This window comes from Hemiscyllium ocellatum, chromosome 15 (assembly GCF_020745735.1).
Source record: "Hemiscyllium ocellatum isolate sHemOce1 chromosome 15, sHemOce1.pat.X.cur, whole genome shotgun sequence".
NCBI lineage: Eukaryota > Metazoa > Chordata > Chondrichthyes > Orectolobiformes > Hemiscylliidae > Hemiscyllium > Hemiscyllium ocellatum.
In genome coordinates this window covers 41,574,134-41,601,647 of record NC_083415.1, presented here as the reverse complement: position 1 = coordinate 41,601,647, position 27,514 = coordinate 41,574,134, and the positions used below count along the sequence as shown (strand labels likewise).

The following is a 27,514-nucleotide window of genomic DNA, read 5'->3' as shown; positions in this document are numbered from 1 at the left end:
TCCATAGTCATTTAGCCTTAGTGATTCGTTGTACAATATTCAACTTGTCTATCCTTTTCTTCTCTGTAGTCACGACCCACCCCTCCTCATTTGACCTCAGCTATGGCAGAAAATATTCTGGCTGCTGCATGTGAGAGCGAAAGCAGGAAAGCTGCAAAACGGATGCGACTGGAAGCATTTCAGCTGCAGGTACTATTCATACTTAGCTGCTTGAGAGGGTTGCAAGACAAGGGGGAGCAGTTGTACTTCAGTTGTATCGAACCTGGGTCACACCTGAGCTAAACTGTTCCATTCACTTCAGGAACGATGTACTGGCCTTGGCGGGCATACGGTGCAGATTCACCAGAAACGTACCAGGGCACAGAGGGTTAAGTTATGAGGAAAGGTTGCATAAATGTAGGTTACATTATTTTTGAGTACAGGAGATTGAGATATTTTTAAAAATGAAGGATTTGATGGACGGAACTAATTCCTCTGGTCTAGAAAGTGGAGAAAATCAGCCATAATAATACTGAATGATGGAGTAGGCTTGAGGGGTTGTACAGCCTATGCTTCTGCTTTTTTTTAAATGTTCTGAGTTAGAACAATGGAACACAGTTTAAAATTAGCAATAGGCCATTCAAGAACAAAATCAGAAAGCAGGTTTTCACAAAAAGATAGTAGAAACTTAGAACGCAATTCCCCAAATTGTTGTGAATACTTGAGCAACTGATGCTTTCAAAACTAAAATTCTATTATTTGCTGAGGACATCAAGGAAACTGGAGCAAAGACAGTTATAGAGCCATGGTCTATTTGAATGACAGAGCTGAACTGATGTCCTGCTGCTGTACATTTATTCTCATGCTGGATGAAGTAGCGATTACAGTCCCTTATGAGACATTTTGTTCTCAATTCCAATTATTCTGGGCTGTTTTTATAGAAAGTCTTCCAGAATAAAAAAAAATTCACACTTCAGATTACATTATTTTGCATCACTGCCTTTTGGTATACAAACCTTATCCCAGAATCAACAAATATCAAAATGCAGTGGTGCAAATTTGATGAATTTTTTAAGAGAGCAAATAAAGATTGTGAATGATAAAAGTGAACATAATAGTGAAGCAGACTCAATGGATTTGGAGAACTGACAGAGGTATTGGTTCAAAATAATTCACTCCAGTAGAACACTCCACCCATAATGGACCGCATAGCCTCTTCTGTAATTTCTGTAATTTCAGTGATTCCATGCTATACAGTTTGCAAAAACACATTAAGTGACTGATTTAACACAAAGAGAACCAGAGATACTTGGATCACAAGATTCGCAGCAATGTTGTCTATACAATGATCCAAGAATTGTATTAAATGCAAAAAGCCCTTTAGTCAGTTCAGTCTCAATCTTCCGGCATATCACTTTGACTGTTGTCTCATTACAGAATCTAGCTGATTCTTAAATGAGATAAGAGTTTTACTCCTAATTATTCTTTCTGACAACATATTACAAACTGAAAAGAACTACGTCAGTTCTGAATTTGTCCCAGTTTGTTTGGGATTTATGCTGTCTTCTTTTGTTCTGTATTTTGTTGTATTGGAAAATATTAACGCAGAGTAACTTTTCAGTACTGTACTAAATGTATATATTCTTTTTGGAAACTGGACAGTGTTACTCAAAAGAAATATTGCTACTTGATCTGAGAATATTTTATATACTGAAAAGAAAACATATGAAGCACTGGAGGCTTTAAGATCTGTAGTTCAGCATGTTGTTTCTCATAGCTTTTCTCTCAGAAACTGTTCATTAGGATAATTGATATTCTTGCATTATTTAGATTACTTACAGTGTGGAAACAGGCCCTTCAGCCCAACAAGTCCACACCGACCCTATGAAGAGCAACCCACCCAGACCCATTCCCCTTATCCCTTCACCTAACACTATGGGCAATTTAGCATGGCCAATTCACCTAATCTGCACATATTTGGACTTTGGGAGGAAACCGGACCACCCGGAGGAAACCCACGCAGACACGGGGAGAATGTGCAAACTCCACACAGATAGTTGCCTGAGACGGGAATTGAACCCGGGTCTCTGGAGCTGTGAGGCAGCGGTGCTAACCACTGTGCCACCGTGCCGCTCATAAAGGAAATAAAGAGACGCGGGCTCGTCCGGGATGTGAACCCGGGACCTCTCGCAAGTTTGCGCAGTAGAAGACCCTAAGCAAGAATCATATTCCTAGACCAATGAGCCAGAAAGCAGACCAACGAGCCAAATAGCATCCAGATAGCCAGATTATCTCCAAGGCCTCCATAATCCTCTTACATCATGTTCCAAAACTGTACACTGTACTAATGGAGCAGTTACAGCTGAGGACAGTACTGCTTCAGTGTGGTATCTAGAAGATTGAAAGCATCTGATTTAATGATATAAACCCATATCCTATTTGCACAGAAATTGCTTATTACACTGCTCAGATTGGTGAATACAAGCCAACTAACACATCGTGAGGCTTTTTAATTTTTCCATGGCAAATTATCTTCAATTCTTCTATTTTTAGCTCGAGCACACAATGCCTTGCATTTGTTTGTTTTCAGACAGGTCTAAATCCTGTTGAACTATCCTTGTAAAATCTAGTCTGTGATCTTCCAATTCCTCAGTACCCTAACTTGGTGTCAGCAATACGTTCTCCTTCTTGCATTAAGGTTGTTTTTCCTGACCTGTTACAGGTCTGCTGTTACAGCTGGAATGGTCATTTCAAAATTCCATCCACAATCCACATGATTGGTGAAAGATGTAGAATTGAAAATCATTGGATTATAGAACAATTTAAAAACAAAATGTTATTTATTTAAGGAAACAAAAAGCCTGGAGGAAGGGGCTCTGAAATCAAGGAGTTCATCGACCTAAAAGTAGTTACTGATAAATAATTACAAATGCATTGCTCAGAAAAAAATATACAAATTCATTAAGCTACAATGTCAAAATATTTGACATCAATTAATATGTTTCATATAGTACACTTGCTATCTTTTAATATTTTTAAATACCATCAACTGATATTTTTCATATTGTGCTATGATCTGCATTTTAATAGATTGCTGATAGGGTTGTGGTAATGGTGACTATGCGACAATCATTGACTGTTGTAAAAACACATCTCATTCACTAATGAAAAGGAAATCTGTGATCCTGACCTGGGGTTTGGCATACATGTGACGTCAGGCCCAGAGCAATATGGTCTACTCTTAATTATCTATAAAATGGCTCAGCAAGGCACGTGATTACGGGCAATTTGAGATGGGCAATAAATACTGGCCATGTCCCATTAAAAACTAGAAAGAAAATCAAAACGCTTGTAAGTTTAGGTCTGTGATCAATAATACCTCTAAGAGATCCAAGATGGCGGCGACTCAGCAAGTCTGAGTTTACAGTGCTCTTCCCAAAACCTGGGTAAAGTGAGTTACTCACCCCCACCACACTTACCAAACCACCCAAAAAAATTTCTAACCTTAATTAGCTGCTTACTATTATATTTAAGCAGTTTAATATTAAGTGGATAATGAGTAAACCAAAGGGATCCCGCAGCTCTCAGAAAACAAAGACCCCTCCCCCACCCTCCTCTCCTCCTCCGGCTGCAGCTGATGTAAAAACAGGCCTTGAAGAGATGATTGCCAGGCTGGAAACGACACTCGTCAATTTCATCGCAGAATCCAGACAGAGATGGAACTCATTCGAAGAAAAGTTACAAAAGCACAGCCAGGCTATTGAGGAACTGCAGGGCCGAGTGGAGGGGGCGGAGCTAAAGGCCACGACCTCCGAGGCTGCAGCACAAACAGCTGCAGAACAGGTGCGAGCTCTGGAGCAGAGAGTCCGGGCCTTTGAAATCTACATGGATGACCTGGATAATAGAAATCGGAGAAAGAATATCCGTCTTCTGGGCCTCCCTGAACAAGAAGAGAAGGGACAGTTAGTAGTATTTCTGGAGCGATGGCTGCCCCAGCTTTTAAACCTGGGGGCTGAAACTGACCGGGTAAGGGTGGAGTAGGCCTACCGGGTCGCAGTACGCGGATCTGGCCCAAACCAGCGCCCACGCCCGGTCCTGTTCCGGCTGCAGAGTTATAGGGAGAGGCAGATACTCCTGGATGCCTCCAGAAATCTTGGAAAGGATCCTAAAGCTATGATTCATGAAGGATCCAAGATTATGTTATTTCAGGACTTCTCCCCGGCTTTGGCACGAAGGAGGAAGGCGTTTGATGAGGTGAAGAAATGTCTAAGGAACTTAAATATTCAATACACCTTACACTACCCAGCGACGTTATGCTTTAACCATGAAGGATCCGAGTATAATTTTAGATCACCAGAAGAGGCTAAGGAACTTTTAGACTCGTTTAAATAAATCGTAAGAGACAATTTATGTTGGCTTGCCTCTTCCACACTCCGTGGGGAGAAGTGGATACTTTACTCTACTTTACTTTTGCTTCTGGGAGCAGGGTTGTCTTCCCTTGCTATTTTATGTTATTATACTTAACTGTAATTTGTTGGAGTTGTAATTTTATAGTTATGTGTGTTTGTACGTGGCATTGATGCTATCAGATATACTCAGGTATGGGTGGGGAGGGGTGGGGGTGGGGCGCTCACTGTTAACTCTAGCTCAGTATTATATCTAAATCCTATTAAGGAGCGCCCGGGTCAAGGGTGGGACACTGTTTGGGAGAGGATATGGTGGACCTTTAGAAAGGAAGTAAGGCCCCCTGAGAACAAGGGGGAGGATCTCCATTCAAACATGTTTTTTTTGTTCTTATTGTTTGGAAATAGTTTCCTTTTTATTATACTGTTATGAGTGTATTAGAGAACATTTTCTCTTGTTTGAAGGATGTAAGTGACTCAACTATACACTCTGGATAATTGTGGATTAGATTAGTAGTTAACTGAGTTTCATTGTTTTTCTTTCTTCTTTAGTATCATTCCTTTGAATTTTGATGATTATATATTTAAGATCTATTTTTATATTAATGTTTGTGCTTGAAAGTTCTGTTTATTTTTGTAAATCTGTCAAAATATTAAATTTCTAATAAAAATATCTTTAAAAAAAAATAATACCTCTAAGATGTAAGCTTGACACCAGCTTTGTAAGGCACCCAGAGCCTCAAATTCACCTGGTACAGGAAAGTGGCCCTCTAAGTGCAATATGTGTGCAAGGATGACACCCTGCATCTAGAGAAAGCCAGCTATGTTCTGCCCAGGCTGCAGCACTAACCTCTACTGCTTTTAACCCAGTTCCTTCTGTATCCATTGTCACCTTTTTAAAAGGGATCCACAGCGAACTCGATCTGACCAGTGTCAGGATTCAAGGTTCCTGGGTGAAACAACCCTGAATTGGGAAAACCAGAGATGAAAGAGGTTGCTGTGTATCAGAAGAGTCATTGGTGGCTTACCCTGCAAAAGGCTGCTCACATTCCTCCATACAGTGAGACATGCTGCCCTCTGACAACAAGGGCCATATCTGCATTGTTCATTCAGCTAGAGCCTCAGCATGTGCACCAATTTGGTGAAGGTGCTACACTGGCTAAGTGACCAGCCCATTACAACAAAAGGGAGTGTCTCTGTGCTCCAAGTCTCTTTGTAACCCTGACCTACATCAATCATTAAACTCTTCATTGCATTCAGTATGGATTATCATTAAACTTGCATGACAGATGATGAAGTAATGGTGTGTACCTCCCACAGCACCCTTAGAAATTGCAAGTATTCTGGTTCACCTTTCACCAGCATTGGCCTCTTTTTCAGACATTGGTACTAACTGTAGTATTATTGCGATGCCATTGTTCAATTTGCCTTTGCCCAGTGTATAAACCCTGAGGATGTTCACCCTACTTGCATAACAAATGGGTGATTTTGTGACTGCAACTTAAATGTAGCTGGGATTTACAAATGACTGCTTCATGTATTTGTTTTTTAAAGTCCCCCCATCCAGCAACCGTGAATGCCACACTTTTGCCCATCAAACCAACCCCAACTCTGCCACCTCCCCTGTTTCCCCAGTCATTTTCTAGTAGCATTCTGCATTTAACGAACAGCAAGTGATAGCAGGGAATGCAGCTCATAGTGGCCATCATCAGCATTGGAGCCTGCCTCTGCAAATTCCTCTGTTTTCCACCATCCAGCCTTGACTGTCCCACCCCTTTTAGAATTGATGCCCCCACCACCCTTACTGACCGCCTGTACACTCATACCCTGCTTAACAAACAACAGATGGATCCCAACACCCAAACCTCTAACCAATTGCAACGAACATCCCCTACACATAACTGAGCATTCCTCTGACCACTGTCTTTGCAGCTCCCTGACTAGTGATGACTGTGAATGGACCACGTGAGCAAATGATAGTGTCCAAGCCTCTGGAAAGTGTACGGAGTGTGCCAGTGATTGATTTTAATGGCTCCTCCTGACTGACATCACCCTTCCTTGGCTGATGTGAACGTTGGCCTCCACCCAATTTCCGACATGAACTTTTAGTTGACTTAGCATGTAGTGTTTTTCATGCACAGAATTTGCTGTAGCTGTTATGTTGATGTTTTGGCCTGTCATATAGGAAGGCTTCCCCACCCCTCCCTGGACACACCCCCACTGACAAGCAGCTTGTTTGTGTGTTGGCACTAAAGAGTACCTCAATATTGTTGTACAGATAGCTGGGCTCTAGCTGAACTGCCAGTGTGCTAACAGGCAAGTCAAGGCATGAGTACTGCTAGCATGAATGTAGATGTTAAGAAAGCAAGCAAGTAGCCCTTAGATGCATTCTTGTCTAATCTATGAGCTAAATGCTTATACTTGTGTGCAAAGTGTCTGTGCTCCAACCTTTCAATTCTAGTTGTCAGTGCTTAATGCAGTGTAGATACATGCTTCCTAAACGGCCTGTTGGAGAGGTTGGCAAACATTGGCTCCCATTTTCTGTGGCTGGTGCCCATGGATCATGTCCTGAATGCTGCTTCATGCTGAAGTTACCAGGTGGTCACTTTGATTTCCATATTGAGTTCTCTTGATGCCTAGCTTCTTTGGCGCATTTGATAAAATGGGAAGCTGAATATTAATTAGATGTTTTATGTTGAACAGCAGGAGATGGGAGATGTACTAATTGAATATTTTTATTGTGGAGAAAGAAATGGAGTGTAAAGAATGCAGAGGAATAGACTTCGATATTTTAAAAACAGTTCACATTACAGAAGAAGTAGTTCAGGAGATCTTAGAGAATGTAACGGTGGATAAATCTCTGGGACCTTTAATTGGGAACTTGCTGTTGCCTAGTGAGACACTTTCCATTCCATGGGCGGCACGGTGGCACAGTGGTTAGCATTGCTGCCTCACAGCGCCAGAGACCCGGGTTCGATTCCCGCCTCAGGCGACTGACTGTGTGGAGTTTGCACGTTCTCCCCGTGTCTGCGTGGGTTTCCTCCGGGTGCTCCAAAGATGTGCGGGTCAGGTGAATTGGCCATGCTAAATTCTCCGTAGTGTTAGGTAGGGGGTAAATGTATGGGTATGGGTGGGTTGTGCTTCGGCGGGTCGGTGTGGACTTGTTGGGCCGAAGGGCCTGTTTCCACACTGTAAGTAATCTAATCTAATCCACTTGTCAAAAGTATAAAAGATGGACCAAGATGTTCCCAAGGTAGAAGTCAACCTCACCAGACCTCTCCTCTGACTCTTGTCACAAATCATAGTCCAAGTTACTTAAACCCTTAGAAGATTCTGTACACTTTGTTGAATTCTATGACATTTCATGATAAATTCTGATTTCACTTCCGTAGACATTCAGAGCATTCAGTTTAAACTAATTGGCACAGAAGTCAGGAGAAATGAAGAGAGTTCTTTTTATACAACAACTGGTCATGCTCTGGCTGACTTAAACTGATAGAGTCAGAAAACAATCAGTTGCAAGTTTCAAAAGCAAATTTGATATATACTTGAGGAAGATATATTTTGTGTGGCTGTGGGGTGAAAGTTGGAGAGTGGGCTTAATTATATTGTTCTCTCAAAGAGAGAGTAAAGACACTGTATGTAGAACGTCCCCTTGTGCCCTGATGCTATAAATGTCAGAATATATTTTTGTTACCATGAGCATCTTTTCAAGGCCTACAAAGCCACTCAGAGATACATCTGGTATTTATAGTTGTTGAGGATCATGCAAGGACATGTGGACAAAAAGACTGCCTTGTATGAACCTCTGAATGATCACCAAACAAGACCTCAGTATACATAAAATGAGTCTTGGCATCCCTCAACTATACTGGTGGAAGTTGTTGTGTCTGATTTTAGAGAAGTTGCCATTCTGTTGAAATTCTCAAGGAGCATCCATGACTAAACAAGCAAAAATAATCTATACAGAATCAATGCCAATAGCAACAGAAGAGTTTTCCATGCAGGCATGTGTGTGGTCAAGATCGTTTAGTGTAGCTCCAAGGCAAGACCCAGAGGATACAGTTTGCAGCCAAAGCAGTTATGTTTCCATTCTGGCAACTGACCTAACAGCTTATCCCACAGATTTACTACAGTGACAGCAGTCAGAAGAAAACATCAGACTGTACATAAATCAGAGAATTATTTTGAGGTTGTACCCAGTATGAGATAACAGCTATTCTGTAACTCAAATACTGGATTACTTACAAGAATTTTAAAATTTAACATCAGCAAACAGACATTCTCTGTCAAAAAATGACTGTGGTCTCAAAATTCTAACTGCTTAAATAGGTAAGAACATGAATTGAGTTCCATACAGTTGTCAAATTTCTGCCCTATTTGTGCTCTTCACAGAAGTCCCAACAGGACAAACATTGCCTTACTTCAGCTCCCTAGCAAGGGCTATGCCTGAGACAGATCCTAGCCATTCATCAGAATTTCATCCACTTTCCTCTCAATGTCTTTTTTTGTTGGGAGCTGAAGTCCTGATGTTCAGAGTTGCATTTGAAAACCCAAGTCCGAATCACCTATTGGCAGCAATCCCAATGACTCATTCACTGCAGCCACTTACCTTCCAAATTGTCCCTCTTTTACTCACATTTCTCTCTCACGCTTAATGCTCGTCAGTTCACTAATGTGGGAGAGAAACAGATTGTTATTGAAAAATCACCTCATAGATTCTGCCTATCTCACATACAGGGGTGATCTTGCTCTGATTACCACTATCTTCTCATCCTCCCCAGTGACCAATGTGCCCTTGCCTAGGACCCCCTGAAGGCATGGGCTCCAGTGATTAGTATTGTGTGCACATCCTCTCTTGGATCCTGGTTCCTGCATGATTCTCAAAATATGTTATCTCAGATCCCAAACTGAATTTCCATGTTATATTATCTGAAGTCCCAGAACAATTCTCAAGTTATTCCCTCAGGTCATGGACCTAATCTTGTGCGAACATGATGGGCCAAATGGCCTCCTGCTACCCAACATTTTTGTGAAGTTATATCAATTCCACCAGACCTGATTTTCTTGGCTCAATAGCTAAGGTCCAGGACATAACTGCTAAGTTAAATTACTTGTTTTGTATCAATGAGTTTTTGAAGCTCTATCCATCGATGTAAAGCAGTAACTAACAGCACAGTAATGTATTTCAGTGATTATTCCAAGACCTGCCAGATTTTGCTAATTCACAAACATCATCACAAATGTAAAACATGTCTCTGTAACTGGATTAATTATATGCATAGAGCATAGGCCATATTTGCTTGTCTCTGACATGACAATTAGTCAATTGTTTAATTTTCTGTTGATTACACTTTGCAATCAGTGATTCTTTATGGTGGGTGAATCATCACTTAAGCATACAGAAATGCTGCAGAAATATTCGCTCGAGTGCTGGCTTATTGTACCAACTCCTAGAAATGCAGAAACGTTTAAATGATCTATTTCACTAATGTATCCAGATTTTCTATTCACAATTGTCCTTGTTGAAATGTTTTTATAAGAATGAGTCACTGAATTGCATATTGTTTATGATTGCTTTCTAAAAATAATTTCATATAGTAAAGAAAGCCTGGATGCTGTTGTGTTGTCATAAAGATAATAATCGCCATTATTCTTAATTAATTCCTACCTTTCAAAGCTCACCAACTTTCTACCCAATTCTCTTACATTTTCTCTTTGATTGGATGGCCTGCACCCTAACGTTGTAAATTATGATTAGATTAGATTACTTTAGATTAGATTAGATTGCTTTAGATTAGATTAGATTAGATTAGATTAGTTACAGTGTGGAAACAGGCCCTTCGGCCCAATGAGTCCGCACCGACCCGCCGAAGCGCATCCACCCAGACCCATTCCCCTACATTTATCCCTGCACCTGCTGCCTCACAGTGCCAGAGATCCGGGTTCAATTCCCACCTCAGGCGACTGACTGTGTGGAGTTTGCACATTCTCTCCGTGGGTTTCCTCCCACAACGCAAAAATGTGCAGGTTAGGTGAATTGGCAGTGATAAATTGCCCATAGTGTTAGGTGAAGGGGTAAATGTATGGGAATGGGTCTGGGTGGGTTGCGCTTCGGTGGGTCGGTGTGGACTTGTTGGACCGAAGGGCATGTTTCCACTCTAAGTAATCTAATCTAAACACTAAGGGCAATAGAGGATACACTAGGGACATTATTTTGCAAATTTTCCTGCATTTAAAAAAGTGTCTGCAGGGTGGAAGTTAGTAAATATGACACCATTTTCAAGAAAACTGAGAGACCAAGAATTGAGAATGGCTGGCCAGTTAACCTGGCACCATTTGTCAGGACAATGCTAGAATCCATTATTAACTGCGCTGAGAAAAGCTATGCCTTCAGTTGTTTGGATCCAAAGCTCCCACAATACCTTCCTAAACCTTTCAGTCTTTGTAACTCTTTTACCTTTTTCAAGATGTTCCTTACAAATTTACTACCTCTCTGACCAAGCTTTTGGTCATCTGCCCTAATGTCCTTATATGGCTCTTACATTTTGTCGATAATGGTCCTGTGAAGCATGTTGGGGTGTTTATTATGTTGAAAGCAGTAAATAAATACAACTTGTCACTACGGTTGAAAACATTTGTATTGGTTCTGTCCAGTTCTGGGAAGGGGACATTGGGGTCTGTCAGTGGGGGTGGGAAAGCTCCTGGATAACTTTCAAAAGAGTATTAGAAGTTTTCTTGAAATTGGGTGGTTTTCTGAAGGATTAATCACCCCATTTCTGCACTACAATGACCTGTGATTCTATAATCAACTATTACCAAGAATGTGCATGCTTTGAGATATTTTGATTTGGTTCAGAAACTAAGTTGCTTTTCATTTCTGCACATGGAGATAAGTTAGTATGCAAATAAATAAAAATAACATGAATTTAAGATAGATGCTTTGAAAGGTTGACTGCAGCTATGTATTATGTCAGACTGCAACATTGAATTCACTCCTTCCTTTTAAATGCTTTAACTGTGCCAAATACTTGTTAATTTTTAAAATGTTTATTGATAAAATTGTTGTGGTTCTGCTCGCCGAGCTGGAAGTTTTTGCTGCATAAACTTCCAGCTCGGCGAGCAGAACCACAACAACGGACACCCGAGCTACAAATCTTCAACCAGACTTTAATTGATAAAATTCATTGCAGCTTCATACAGATTCATGGAATATTATTTGGATTAGAGGAAGATTTTGTTCATGTTACATTTCAGTATTATACAAGATCAATTGGTGAAGATCATGTAAATAGCAAAGACAAAGGCTCTGGGAGAGGATTCTCCATCAATAATCCAAGCTGCATGTGTCTCAACAGTTAACCCAGAATCTGGGGCCTAACATAAGTCAGCCATGTTAATGGTTTTCCTTATTTGGATAAACAGGTGCTCTGTGATGAACTAATTATCCTCCAGTGCCAAGAATCTTAGATATGTTCAGACTAGCTAATTTTCTATTTAACTAAAACCCTTAATTGTCTTCCTGTTTTTGAAAGAACAATGTTTCTAAGATACGTCTACCTCATTAATTTTGTTCTATTGAAAGTTGGCCAGAATGATTCTTCAGCCAGGACCAATGCTTTGCCTTCAATAGGCAGCTCTTGTGTCACTTGATACAGTTCAATGATGATACGTAAGACTGTTTACTTCTTTAAACTGACCTAAAATTAAAATATTGTAAACATGTGGAATGTGTTTTCATGTGCTATCATGTAAAACAACTATAGCTGAGCATTTTCAGGCCTTACAACTGTGTGCATCACCGCTGAACTGTTTTACTGTGCCTTATGTCACTGCTATGTTGTGAGTCATGCAAATACAGTGGAATTAATTTATCAGCAGCAATTTATATTTAAGTAGCATTTTTAATGTAATTAAATGTCACACGGCACTCGACAGTAGCATTATGTAACAAAGCTAGTCCGTTTTTTTCCTAAAAGCTGTTCCTTGGCTCAAGAAGACTCTGTCCTCGATTTTTGTCAGAGGAGTAATAAAGCAGGCCGAGCTCCGATCAGTCTGGTTTGGTACAGAGATGGAAAGGACTTTGATGAAAAGGATGTAAACAGATGAGATTTCAGGCCAAAGTGATCATATTTTAGAAGTGACCTGAATACATTTTTGTCTGTTTTTTAAAATCTCTCATCAACTTAGCTGTCTTACTCTGGGTAATTTTCACTACATACTTACTGAAACAAATTGCAAAACTATAATCTGGGGCTGCCTGCTTAAGAGTGTTTTGAGTGGTCTGGTCTAGTCCATAACAGTTATTAAACACAGGATGACATTGCACTACAAAACTACACTGTGAAAACAGGCCATTTGGCCCAACAAGTTCACACCGACCCTCCGAAGAGTAACCTACCCATACCCATTCCCCTGCCTTATTACTCCACATTTATTCTTGACTAATGCACCTAACCTACACACCACTGAACACTATGGGCAATTTAGCATTGCCAATTTGCCTAACCTGCAATTCTTTGGACTGTGGGAGGAAACCCACGCAGACACGGGAAGAATGCGCAAACTCCATTCAGACAGTCACCCAAGGCTGGAATCAAACTTGCCCCCTGGTGCTGTGAGGCAGCAGCGCTAACCACTGGGCCACTGTTGTCGCCCACCATGCCAGAGATATTAGGTCAGAAAACCAAAAAGGAGGAAAGTAAGGTGCAGAAATAAGTATGGAGATTATTCCAAAGCTTGGGGATCTGAGCAAATGAAGGCATAGTCATCAATGGTATAGCAGTTATTACTGAGGATGCATTAGAGAAGAACAGATATCTTCAAGGATCATGGAACTGGAGGAAATTACAGAGATAGGATATAGGCCTGGAAGGATTCAAAAACAAGTATTAAACTTTTAAAATCAGCATGTTGGTTGATTGGGAGACAGTGTCATTCAGCATGCATAGGGGTGACATTGTGCAGTAAATTCTGTTCACCTAAGACATAGCAGAGTTTAGATGATGTCAATTTTACAGACCATCCAGGAGTACACTGGATGAGTTGACACAAATGGTAATTAAATGTGTATTTCAGCTGCAAGTGAACTGAAATGGACAAACTGAAGTAATGTTAGAGAGGAGGAAACAGGCAGTCTTGGTTGTAGTATGAATATAAATTTGGAAACTCATTTACAGGTCAGATGTGACACCAAAATTTTAAACAAACCAGCTTAATTCCAAATTGTTGCCAGGAACTTGGTTGGAGTTGGTAGCTCAGGAACAGAGTTGGGAATGGGAATTGAAAGCAATTACTTCAGTCATTAGGCATGAATTGGATTATACTGTGAGAGAGTGGCACATCATCAGGCCAATGTCTCATCCTGCTCGATCTTGATCCAATGGCAAAACACATGAAGCTGATTGGTGAAAACTTCTGAGAAACTTAATGAGAAAATTAATACTGTGTCTTCAGGTGATGTTAACAAGTTGGAGCTTGTAGATGAGATCTAGACAGTGCCTAAAGATGGATCCTTGGGGGTGATGATGCTGGAAGAATATGGGAATAGGCAGAAGGCATAGCAAATAAACCTCTATCTAGATATGAATCAAACCCAGGTGAAAGTTACCCAGCTGGGGACAACAGAGAGGCATTGAAGGAAAATGTGTAGATGACTTTATCAAAGGGAGTTTCAGAAGAGTAAGAATGGAAGGCTTACTGTTGTCAAGTCACTTAGGATGTATCCTCCTGCTAAGTTTGTTTTTCCTTTCTAATTTCAAAAGAGATTGCACTGATGTAATTGTGATTTGAAATGTGTGATTTATATATATTTAATACCATTTATTTTAGAATTTGTATTTTGAATTTCTGATATGTTTATCACAAAAGCCAGATCTGCAGCATTGCGTGCTTGTATTCTGGCGAAAGATCACCTGTTTTAAATTTTTAAAAAATATAGTTTATCAAGCTTGATTTCAGTCTGGGATTTGAATGGTCAAGTAATAAAATAAGCTAAAATCATAACAGTAACTGCTTACCACATCTTTATATCCGAATTCAATAATAACTGATTTGAAATAAAATATTTGCTATATACAAAAACACAAATTGCTAATATTTTCCAGCAATTTCTGTTTTTGTTTCAGATTTCCAGCATCCATAGTTATTTCAGGTTTTTTTTTTGTCTGCTGTACATGCAAGCTGTGCATAAGAAGATGCCACAAACGGCAAATGGATGAATAGCCAATTAATTTGTCAATAAGGTGAGCACATGCAATCAAACATGAGAAAATGCCTTTCAAACAGTTCTATGGAATCCTCAACAGGATTATTGTCAGAAAGATAGACACATGCTCAATTTAATACCTTGCCCAAAAGACAACATTCTCAGCAAAAGAATACTTATTTATCATTTCTTAAGTACTGAAGTCTTAGAACTGGACTTGACTCTCCACCTTTCTCATACATTACCAAGGGTTTTACCAACTGAAGCAAACTAATAAACAATTTAGCATAAAATTTCTGTCCCACAGATGTAAAATGATTGTGATTTTGAAGCTGGGGAAATGTGTGTAGTGCTACATATGTTTCATTCTGCTTAATGATTATTGAGCATTCTTACACAGAACATTACATTGAGGAGTTCATGGATTCAAAAGTGCTGTATCAGATTGCTAAAGATAAAGAGGTTTGAAATTGAAATAAATGAACAGGGAATCACAAGCGCTGTACAATTTCCAACAGAGATTTTGTTTATGTACAATTTGGAGAAACATTGTCTCTAATTTTATGAGCTTGCTTCTAGCCAATTCATGGATCTGTGGGAGTGAACAGTACTTTACACAAATCTGTGTTACCAGCAGAGCCAACTCTACCATGAAGAGTGAGATCTATCTCGGTGGCTCACTGGCTAGCACTGTTACCTTACAGCAGCAGGGTCCTAGGTTCAATTCCAGTCACTTGTGTGACTGTGTGGAGTTTGCACATTCTCCCCGTGTCCGCATGGGTTTCCTCTGGGTGCTCCGGTTTCCTCCCACAGTCCAAAGATGTGCAGGCCAGGTGAATTGGCCATGGTAAATTGTCCATAGTGTGAGGTGCATTAGCCAGAGGGACGTTGGTCTGGGTGGGTTACTCTTCGGACGGTCGGTGTGGACTGGTTGGGCCAAAGGCCCTGTTTCCACATAGGAGCTTTTCAACCTCCTATATTTATGGATTATATTAGTATTGTACTTCCCTGTTTTTAAAATGTAATTTTCTGCAATAATTTCTTGTAAGCGTTCATTTTTAAAGTTCTGTTTCCATCGTAGAATCTTAGTAGATGACTGCATGGATCCCAAGTAGTTCTGTATCATTTTAGAGTTTATTCTGCATCAAGCGATGATTTTCATATCTTCATGATGTTCCAGGCACCTTAGGGCCAGTAAATTATTATGATGCGTAAGTCCTGTGAAACGGGCAAAATTTGTATGTAAAAAAATCTTGCAAACACCAAAATGATCAATTGCAGTTTAGGAGAGGTATGCTTAAAGCTTGGTTCTAAAAAATATAGATGATAATAACACAATTGATCACTTTAAATAGGAAATCATTGGATCTTTGCAAACCAACAGCACAGGATATGGAACAAAGACTAGTGAATGGAATTAGAATAGACCAGGAAATCAAACCTGATGAAGTCGAATGGCGTAACAGGCTAGAGAGGCTAAAGGTCTACTTTTTTATATTGATGTTAACGTGGTAATTATGCTCTGGTGAATGTCTGCTTTAAAATAGAAAGAGGGATTTTATAGAGATGAGTTAATCATTCATTTGGTAATATCAGTACCTGTAATTTCTAGGCTTTAGTGCTTTGACAATAGCTGAGCTACATGTGTGGGGCCTCACCACGTAGAATCTATACGCTCTCCAAAGAGCACATATGGAAATCAGTGAGCGGGAGCACTTGACATATCTCACAACATTTTTTACAGAGCCTTACAAATATTGTACGCCAGCTCAACTACAGAATAGTGCTTATTACGAGGGAAACTAATGGTGAGAAACAATATACATACACACTTTATGTGCTAATGTGCCTGACAAATAGAATTTTTAACTGAACATTCAAACAATGATGATGGGGAAATGCTTATTATTATCTATTGCATCATCATGGAATAGCCTGGAAACTCTTATTCTGTCATAACCAACAGGATCAGTTTCAAAACATGATAGAATCAAAGCAGGGTATTAAAAGCCACAATGAATTTACTTTAGAATGACCAATAAGGCTATCCTTTCTAAATACATTTTCTGTATAATTGGGCTATCTTATGATTTGTTTTGAACTTAGAGTGCACAGATATCAATTCATGGAGATATTGAGAGGATTTTATGACTTATCAATAAAATGCAACATTTACTTCAACATAGTAAATACCATGTTTTGATAGTGTGTATATGAAAAGGGAGCTGTTATGTGGAGGTCTATATAGATTTCACCAATTTGTCAGTCTTTTGAGTGAGATATTGATTGTCCTTATTAGCAAGGAGGGAGGTTGGTAAATTTTCATATTGCATGTTTCTGCTAACATTTATATTTGAATGTTTATTACAAGGATTTAATTTTGCAGTAATCTCAATGAGTTAATGAATAGTTTCTGCTAAGGTTGGCCTGAAAGCTGTAGTTCAGAAGTCAGTGATGCAGGAATCTTGTGTATTTAACTGACTGAGAAGTCTGGTATAGTAAAAGTTGACATTGGTACTTAATGCTTAAACTGCAGAGCATTAGTTTCAGAATATATCTTCATAGTGGATACAAAAGCTAGGGCCTGATCACTGACAACAATTTTGATTAATGTGAGGACAGTCACACAAGTATTAAATAGAAATAAAAAGTAGATTAAAAGGTGATATGCAATGATGAAAGCTCTTTTAGGCTGCATGTTACTAGCAGTCCAGAAATGCAGATTTTATTTTTTGTAAAGTCTACAGACAATCCAAAGATTTATTAATGCTATTTTGCTGTCCCTTTGCTTTAGGATGAACCTATTGCACTAGATAAACATACTCAACAAGCCAGGGAGACTGCTCAGCTTGCCCACAACACTTATTCTCTGCCAGCTGCTTCCTACTCTCAAGATCAGATGTACATCAATGGCGGACTGAACTACAGTTACCGTGGTTACGGAGGAATAGGCGGTGGACTGCAAACTGGCACCCTCAGCAATGGTATGGAAATTATAACAGCTGATTGTCATTGACTGGTTTTAGTTATCCTTTGCTGCTCTTACAATTATGCAATCCCATGTAAAGCAAAGATTCTTTCATCAGTGTTATATATTTTTAAAAAGAAATCAAACTGTATATTTTAAGTTGATTTTATATTTCCTTACACAAATAGATGATAAATCTTTCTATAGATCTGCATCTGCCATTTAATAGCAGATTTAATTAGGTTATGATACAATTAAATTATTGTCAAGTAACCCATAATTTAGACAAAAATATTTAGAACAAGCATCCAGTACTTTTACCACCAATCATTTTCCAGGATATGAAAATAAGCTCTGTCATTGGATTTTCAGTTCTCTGTTTGTGTTAGAGAACTAAAGATTGCATTGACCTGTCAATCTGGTTTGTAATAGCTTTCCTAAACCAACATTTTGATGCATTGTTGTCTGGAGAATAATACAAACCATTAATAGAGGCAAAGAAGACCAAGAGTTCTAGGATATAGATGGGAACTAGTTTCCAGGCAGATCCAAATCCTTTGGTGACAACTTTCTGCCAATGTGCATTCTGCCAGTCTTAATGAACCACAGAAGAATATTGCTAATTCTACAACACCCTTATCTTGCAAAGTGGAGTTCTGTGATGTTCCAAATCCCCAGGTAAATGATGATCGCTTTATTGGATTGTCCACCAATTTAGTAATTTATTTTCATCAAATTAATAACACATTTCTTAACAAAACCATCTGTTTGATATGATTTTATGTCCTGAAGAAGTTTGGATTGGAAAGATTTCAAGAAATCAATATATCATGAGAATATAGGCATTTCTGATATTGAGAGGAGGGATCCTCTTGATTTTGTTCCATATAATTGGTTCTCAAGGGTGTAGAAGTCCTTCCCATTGGAGGTTTTTGTGGAGCTGTATTATGTGAGCTTGTGAAATCTAAGATGCAATCAATCAGTTGCATCCTGGATCTTCAGAAAACCAGACATTGTGTACAAATTTAAAAATCACACAACACCAAGTTTATTTGGAAGTACAAGCTTTCAGGGTGCTGCTCTTTCATCAGATAGCTAGTGGGACAGGATCATAGGACACAGAATTTATAGCAAAAGATCAAAATGTCATATAACTGATGCAATGTATTGAACAAACCTGGATGTTGAGTCTTTAATCACATAGAATGGGGATGCAGGTTTCAATTGATTAAAAGAATGTGTAAAAGAAGACAAGATTTGGAGACTCTGTTGTTGAACTAGGGTGTACAAAGCTAAACATTACACAACACCAGGTTAAAGTCCAACATGTTTAATTGGAAATATTTCATGATCACCAAATACTGAACATTGTCCTTAATCTAAATATTTTCCTTTCAATGGACAAGTAAAAGTTATGGTTTAACACTCAAGTTTGCTCTGTGATCCAAGTAAATTATTGGGAGAGGTGCTAAGTGGAGTGTACATCCTGTCCTTTTTCAGAGAGAGAGGAAAATCATAAAACTTGTCATTCAAGGTAATACAGCAGATAGAAAATGGATTAATCACAGCTGTGAAATGTCAGGAAAAAATGTTGGTGAGGAAAATATTAAAATAACTAAGTTGTAAGTAAGCTTTGAAGGTACAAAATATTTCCAATTTCTGAAGGAAAAAATACCTTGCGCATTTAAAACTTAATTCAAATTGCTGCCTGAAATACAATATTTCACTATCCAAAGCTAGCAATACATTTGCCACCTCATTTATTTAAATATATTCTTCTTCAGGAACAGTCTTGGATAAGAAAGTACCATTATGTAAATTTGGTTTAAGAATTTTTTTTTAAAAGAAATAAGCTGAACATAGATTTATAATAAGTGGTATTATCATGCAGACATTTAATGGGCTCAGATTTGTTTTTGAGGTTTATTTGAAAGGATAATGCTTGTTAAAATGGCAAGGAAAAATTTGATGTGTGTACCAATTGTTGCATTGATCATGGAAATTTCCAGGCTTGTACATTTCACCATTTTTAAATTACTCAGTATAGAAAAAAACAAAACAGTTGGGGACCAAATATTTGCTCTCATGCTCCTGTATACTAATACTGGGAAAAAAAACCTCCTGGAGTTCTAATAAGATTAGATGTTACTTGGTCCATCACCTGCATATTAGTAAAATGCAATTATTTGAGAAGGGGTCAGCAAGTTATAGTGTTTTGGGTTTTGAAAGCAGTATATCTCAGGGATTAACTGTTCTTATGCTACCTTAATCCTGTTCAGCTAGGCCTTGATGATGTGCGAGATGAGAGCGGCATTACTCAGGTGACTATTAATCCTACCCCTCTTAATGTGAGTGGATTCGTTGTTGGGAGCAGATGCATCATTCATGGGGGTCTGCACATTAGATGTTAATGGCGTTAACATTTGTTCTGTGTCTCACGTTTTCAGTAGAAACAGCTAAAGATTTACCATCAGTGATGTGCAATCAGCTGAAACATTACTGTGTCGTCTGAGGTCAATGAGGTTTAGATTTGTAACTAATAAATGAAACTAAATATGTAACCATGCTTAATCACTTAACGTAGATTAGTTCACATGTAATTTTTGTGCTATTATTTTGGAACACGTCGTCGTTGCAGAAAGGACAAAGGGCTTAATTATATTCATGTGCTAACATCATATCAGGAATTTTCACAGCTAGTAAATGTAAATTTATTTGCAATTTTCAAAATTAGCAGCAAGTAGACTGAAGGATAAAACATATGTCTTGTTTTATAGGAAGCTTTCATTTAGACAAAGCAATTATTTCACAGAATCAATTCCTTTACAATCCAAGGGTTATAATCCTGGTCTGCTTGTTACACTGCTTGCCTTTATTTTAACAAGTTTGGTCAGAGGGCGTGGACCACTTTTGAATATCTAACAATGGGGAACAAATGGGTTTCCTGATCATAACACCATGATTGCCCTGCTATTCTGTCATAAAAATTTTATTTTGAATTAAAGTTGCCCTGAAGGATTTGGAAATCAAGATGCTGAATTTTCCCAGTCCCTGAACAATGTTGGCTATGGTGAGATTGTTCGGAAAATACAGTGAATGGAAAAGTCAGACTCTTCATATCCAAGAAAATAAGGTCCAACTTCCCAAATACAGTCAAAATGACTTCAAAGTTTGTGAGAAGATTTGTAGCTCGGGTGCTCGTTGTTGTGGTTCTGTTCGCTGAGCTGGGAGTTTTTGTTGCAAACGTTTCGTCCCCTTTCTAGGTGAAATCCTCAGTGCTTGGGAGCACTGTGTAGAGTAGAAATAGAGTACACACAACGGATCATCAACACACACTCACAGGAATCCGATTCATGAGAGAGGAAGAAAAGGACAACCAGCTCCCATTCCTAGACGTGATGGTACAGAGAAGCCTGAACGGAGAATTCACCATGAAGGTATACAGGAAAGCCACACACACAGACCAAGTCCTGAACTATGAAAGCAACCACCCCAACGCACACAAACGAAGTTGCATCAGGACATTATTCAAAAGGGCCACAACACACTGCAGCACACCAGAACTACAAAAAGAGGAAGAAGAACACAGATCAAAATTAGCAGCAAGTAGACTGAAGGATAAAACATATGTCTTGTTTTATAGGAAGCTTTCATTTAGACAAAGCAATTATTTCACAGAATCAATTCCTTTACAATCCAAGGGTTATAATCCTGGTCTGTACATCCTGAGATGTACACAGATCTCTGAAAGTTGCCACCCAGGTAAATAGTGCTGTGAGGAAGGCATATGGTGTACTGGGCTTTATTGGTAGAGGAATTGAGTTCCGGAGTCCTGAGATCATGTTGCAACTGTATAAGACTCTGGTGCGGCCTCATCTGGAGTATTGTGTGCAGTTTTGGTCGCCATACTATAGGAAGGATGTGGAGGCATTGGAACGAGTGCAGAGGAGGTTTACCAGGATGTTGCCTGGAATGGTAGGAAAATCTTATGAGGAAAGGCTGAGGCACTTGGGGCTGTTCTCATTGGAGAAGAGAAGGTTTATGGGAGATTTGATAGAGGTGTATAAGATGATTAGGGGTTTAGATAGGGTCGACACTGAGAACCTTTTACCGCTAATGGAGTCAGGTGTTACTAGGGGACACAGCTTTAAATTAAGGGGTTGTAGGTATAGGACAGATGTTAGGGGTAGATTCTTTACACAGCGGGTTGTGAGTTCATGGAATGCCCTGCCAGTAGCAGTGGTGAACTCTCCTTCTTTATGGTCATTTAAGCGGGCATTGGATAGGCATTTGGAAGTTATTGGGCTAGTGTAGGTTAGGTAGGATTCGGTCGGCTTAACATAGAGGGCTGAAGGGCCTGTACTGCGCTGTATCTTTCTATGTTCTATGTTCTAACACCTACACAAGGTATTCACCAAAAACGGATACCCGCGCAATTTCATCAACAGATGCCTAAGGGAAAGACAACGGAACAAGGACATGCCGCAACCCAAAGAACTGGCCACACTACCATACATCAGGAGCATTTCTGAACTGACAGCCAGACTACTGCAACCACTAGGACTCATAACAGCACACAAACCAACAGCCACGCTCAGACAACAACTCACCAGGACAAAGGACCCGATACCCAGCATGAGTAAAACCAATGTAGTGCACAAAATCCCATGCAAGGACTGCACAAAACACTACATAGGACAAACAGGAAGACAGCTAACAACCCGCATCCATGAACACCAACTAGCCCTGAAACGACACGACCAGCTATCCTTAGTAGCCACACACTCAGATGACAAACAACATGAATTCGATTGGGACAACACCACTATTATAGGGCGAGCCAAACAGAGAACAGCCAGGGAAATCCTAGAGGCATGACACTCATCCACAAATTCTATCAACAAACACATCGACCTAGACCCAATATACCGGCCACTGCAGCGGACAGCAACTGACAACCGGAAGCGGCAGAGACAAACCACTATAAATGCCGGAGGAATCAGCACAGAAGCGCTTCACAGGAGGCTCCCAAGCACTGAGGATGTCACCTAGAAAGGGGACGAAATGTTTGCAACAAAAACTCCCAGCTTGGCAAACAGAACCACAACAGTCAAAATGACTAGATAAGAATTTTGCTTGGGCAGGGAATTAACATTATATTATTCCCTCATACTTCTCTCTTCCCTGCCATTGAATAGAAACTAAACAGAATAAATTCCCAACATGAAAGGCTGAGCTTGGATATGGCAGCTGCAGTTCACTGGCATCTTCTCTGGACCGCCATCTTAGACAGCATTCCAAATATCTCAGGGTGTGCTGCATGGGCAGTGATCACCTGCACACTATATCTAAAATGGTTGACATTTACCAAGCACCAGACTCATCATATCATCACAGCACATCTCCAACTCATTTATAGCACCACTTCAGTACTGAGCTTTGGAGCTCACCAAGCCTTTCATTTGTAATAATGCTGCCAGGCTGCTTTGTGCACAAGTACAGGCACACGTCACACATTGGAACAGGATTCGCTTTCTTGGCACTCACTCACTTCAAACTTACTTAGATGCAATTGTGTGTCACAAATTGCCCTACCATAAGTTCAATGGGGACTTTCATCGGTCTTAATTAGATCAGAACCCCTGCCGATACGAGTCCAGAGAGCTGAAATGTTATGCAAATAAGCAGTTTCTCACATAAGTTCATCTTAGTCAGGAATATTAAATAGACATGTGGAAGAAATATTGAGAATTGGACTCATGCAGTTAGGCAGATTATTTAACTATTGCCCAATTAGTGGAAAGAATTACATGACAACAGATGTCTGAAAGTTTTCAAACAACAGTTTATAATTAAATACAAAAATAATCCTATGGTATTGCAGTGTTGTATTTTAGGTTACACCTCCCATTTGTCTGTTTAATATAAATAACTTTAATCAGAAATGTGTAGAAACTGCTTATTTCAAGCCTCTGAGCTGCATCTTCATCTTGGTTTCTGATCTAATGAGGATGGATGAAAACTCCACAGAGAGGCCTGAGAATGTAACAAAGTACTGAATACACATTAATAAGAGTTAAGTTCAACTTGTTTGTTCATATACAAATGCAGTAAAGAATGTATCCTGCAGACTGCATTGGATTAGCACACTGAAGGTGAATCATCAGAGCTGAACAGCTCAGTATTTGTAATGAGAGGAAAGTCAATAGTTATATGACAGTGGCCAAGTATCAAAGGATTTATAAGTTGACTGTTCAGCAGGAGGGGCTTATTGTTCAATTTGAGATCACTGCTATTGGTCATATCTTTGATATTCTTCAAATAGCAGCTTTTCAGAAATGGATGTGCTTCATTCACAAATCTTATGCCATAAAATTATATACAGTTCATTTTTATCGCATGATTGCTGTTACTACATAGGCAAAATTCACTTCTTTTTGAAAAAAAAACTGACTCAAAAACTAGTTTTAGCAACCATGGGAAAAGGAACAAATTATTCAGCCACTGCACAAAGAAGCCACTCAATTAGCACCCACGTGGAGATGTTTGACCTCTCACCAGGAAACACCAAGCTCAGTGAGAACAATCAGGAGATCCAGGATCTCCTCGGCAGCCAACCAAAGTTTCCACTAAAACTTGATTGAAAGGAAATAGGCCTACAGGTAAGTGAATGGCGAGGAGCACCAAAGAACCTGTTACCTTAGTTGGTGGGTAGAAGAAGAGGTCATCAGCTTATCAACAACCATGACAGAAAGGCATCTCTGATCCAGAAAACCTAGGGACCTACTCCACAGAGCTTAAAAAAAGAGCATCCCTCAAAAGACCAAGAGACAGTGAACGCTCACTGGAGACAGCAATTCAGTGACCTTCTCAATGATAATACATTCTGAAATGCAAGTGCTCCTAGAACAAAGAGAATCAGGGCATAGGTTTAGGTTGAATGGGGAAAGATGTAAAAGAGACCTAAGGGGCAATTTTTTCACTCAGAGGGTGGTAACTGTAGGGAATGAGCTGCCAGAGGAAGTGGTGGAAGCTGATACAATTGCAACATTTGAAAGGCATCCAGATGGGTATATGAATAGGAAGGGTTTGGACCAGGTGCTAGCAGATAGGACTAGATTGGGTTGGGATATCTGGTCGGAATGGATGGGTTGGACCAAAGGGTCTGATTCTGTGCTGTACATCTCTATGACTCTAAAGAACAAAGAAAATGTACAGCCCAGGAACAGGCTATTCAGCCCTCCAAGCCTAAGCCGATCCAAATATACTGTCTAAGTCTGTTGTCCAGTTCCTAAGTATCTGTATCCCTCTGCTCCACACCTACTTATGCATCTGCCCAGACGCATCTTAAATGAATCTACCGTGCCTGCCTCTACCACCTCTGCTGGCAAAATGTCCCAGACACCCACCACCTTATCACACATGACCCGCTACCATATCAGCTCACCTTCAATCTGCATTGGGTCAAAAAAAAAGTCATGCAATTGTAACATTGTGAGACTGCTAGCTTCACCTATTATCATTTTTGAGATTTCCTGGAACCACGGGAGACCTACCATGTATATTGACCAATGATTGCAGACTTTCAACAGATAGAAGCAGAGAACCCATTGACAGATTTCTCAGTTAACAAATCAAGGAAAGGGGCTTATTTGTTTGTTCCATTTCAGTAGTAAACTTGAGAACTGAAGGAGGATTACTGGACCTGGAATGTTGATTCTACTTTCTTGCCACAGATGCTGCCAAACCTACTGAGTTTCTCCAGCAATTGCTGTTTCTCTTATGGAATTTATTAAAGTATATAAATAAATTATTCTTTTAAAATACCTATTCAAATGGGGCATCCATATATCAAAAGTATTCAAAGGGTAGGTCTTACGTGGTCTTTACATCCAAGACAGGCTTCTCATGGTGACCAACGTAAATATTAGCAAGAGCTGGGCCTAAAGGAGATGATAGAGTGCAGCAGGTCAGGCAGCATCCAAGAAACAGGAAATTCGACGTTTCGGGCATAAGCCCTTCTTCAGGCTTATGCCCAAAACGTCGAATTTCCTATTCCTTAGATGCTACCTGACCTGCTGCACTTTTCCAGCAACACATTTTCAGCTCTGATACTCCAGTATCTGCAGACCTCACTTTCTCCTAAAGGAGATGATATGTGAATACGTAGTGCTGTTGAAATAAAGTTCAGTTGAGAGAGTTGCTAAGCACAGGTTCAATAAAAAAAAAACTGGTTGCAATCTAAAATGCCATAATATAATAACGAACATTTGCACTGGACCTTTTTTGAGTAACATATCAGTGAATAAGCTGGCATATCAAAACAGCACATGGTTATCCCAAAAGTGAAGGAATCCTTAACAGTATATGTGGAAAGCTCATTTAAAACCAGTTGCTACAGCTTGCTGAATCATTTGATCAATTCATGGGGTGCAGAACAGTCGTACATAAAACATGTTTTAAAGGGACATTAGTTTAAGTGTCATGGGCAGCCCATGTTTGGATGCAATGAGCCATAAGGCTATGAAATCCTAGCATAGATATCACCTGCTGAGCATTCGCAGCCTTCTCGGTGATATTTTGTTTTCATGTTTGTGGTGCAAAAGGGTTAAACTTGACATATACAAATACATGTTTAAAATTTTCACCATTAAATTTCACCTCTCAACTTAGAGATGTTTTCTTAACAAAATCACCTTTGGTCAGTAATACTGCTGTGTATGTTAAAATATTTACAAAGCAAGGTAATGAGTTCATTTCTTAATCCTTTCAGGTCCAACAGATCTCAGCATGAAGGCACTGGCCTCAAACTCAGCTTCATCCAACACAAACAACAGGAGTGTACCAGCAGCACAGCTCAGTCCAACAGAAATTAATGCGGTCCGGCAGCTCATTGCTGGCTACAGAGAGTCAGCAGCCTTCCTCCTCCGCTCCGCAGATGAACTGGAAAACCTCATTTTACAACAAAATTGACTCTTGTCAGCATAGTCCTAATGATAAAACCCCATATCCTGTAGTTATCCAGTTCAAAACTGGATATTGGGGAAGATTCCTCTTGTTACAAGATGGCCATTAACCCATTGCTGCTATGGAAGTGATAACGCCACCAACCTTTAACCTCAGACCTTCATCAGGACCAGCTGGGAGAGTAAGTAAGTCTTCAACTCAAGGACCTCATTCACCAGAGAATATTTGTTTTCTTAGCTGGCAGCATAAACTGAAAGATTTGACACTTGCAAGGACTCCATTCCTTTCACAGGCAGGTGTAGTTCCTGACCATCTGCCATACAAATCCCACATAGCATTCAATTCCCAGGTGCAATACCTAGTGACGCTGCTAATAGAAATAACCTAGAGTGGACTTTCTGGAACAACAATAGAGGAGTTGATCTCTCTTGGTTTGTGTTAATTCTGGTCATCAGTTTCAAGTATGAGGATAGTAGCATCATATGTATATCCATTATTCATTTAACTCAAGACGATCTTAGAACAAGCTGACTTTTGTTTTGCTCCTTTTGAAATCTAAACATTTATCCACTGATTAGAACATGTAATGAAGGCTGCAATATATTAACATAGCAACTAATAGAGACGATAGGTGATCCACACTCAATAAAACATCTGGTATTAAAGTTGATTATCAAGTAATTAGGTCAAAGGTGAATTTGGGTGAAATTTGTGAACAAGAGATACGACCGGAGTTGAAAGGTAATGAAGTACTGCACATTTAATTATAATTAATGAACTGCACTTTTTAAGAAATGCAGCCATTTTGAGCTCACCTATATGGATTGATATATTAGATGAATGACCTGAAGAATTGTAATATGTGTTCTGATATTAGAAAGTGCCCAACAGAAAAAAAAAGCATTTGTAACCTATAATCATGTTTTTGTACACATAACTGGGTGTTCCATAAGACTACAAAACTTAATGTTCATCGTGACTGGTTTCACG

At 39.5% G+C, this 27,514-nt stretch overlaps 1 protein-coding gene across 3 annotated transcripts in view; it reads left to right on the top strand.

Moving 5' to 3' along the window:
• Positions 1-26,995, top strand: part of LOC132822762 (nucleolar protein 4-like) — a 278,882-nt gene extending 251,887 nt beyond the window's left edge. For all 3 annotated transcript variants that reach the window (XM_060836076.1, XM_060836073.1, XM_060836075.1), the window contains 3 exons: positions 70-189; positions 17,384-17,573; positions 26,331-26,995. In XM_060836076.1, the coding sequence (XP_060692059.1) occupies positions 70-189; positions 17,384-17,573; positions 26,331-26,530 (510 nt within the window). In that variant the 3' untranslated portion in view covers positions 26,531-26,995. The remainder of the gene's footprint in view (positions 1-69; positions 190-17,383; positions 17,574-26,330) is intronic.
• Positions 26,996-27,514: the final 519 nt, after the last annotated feature.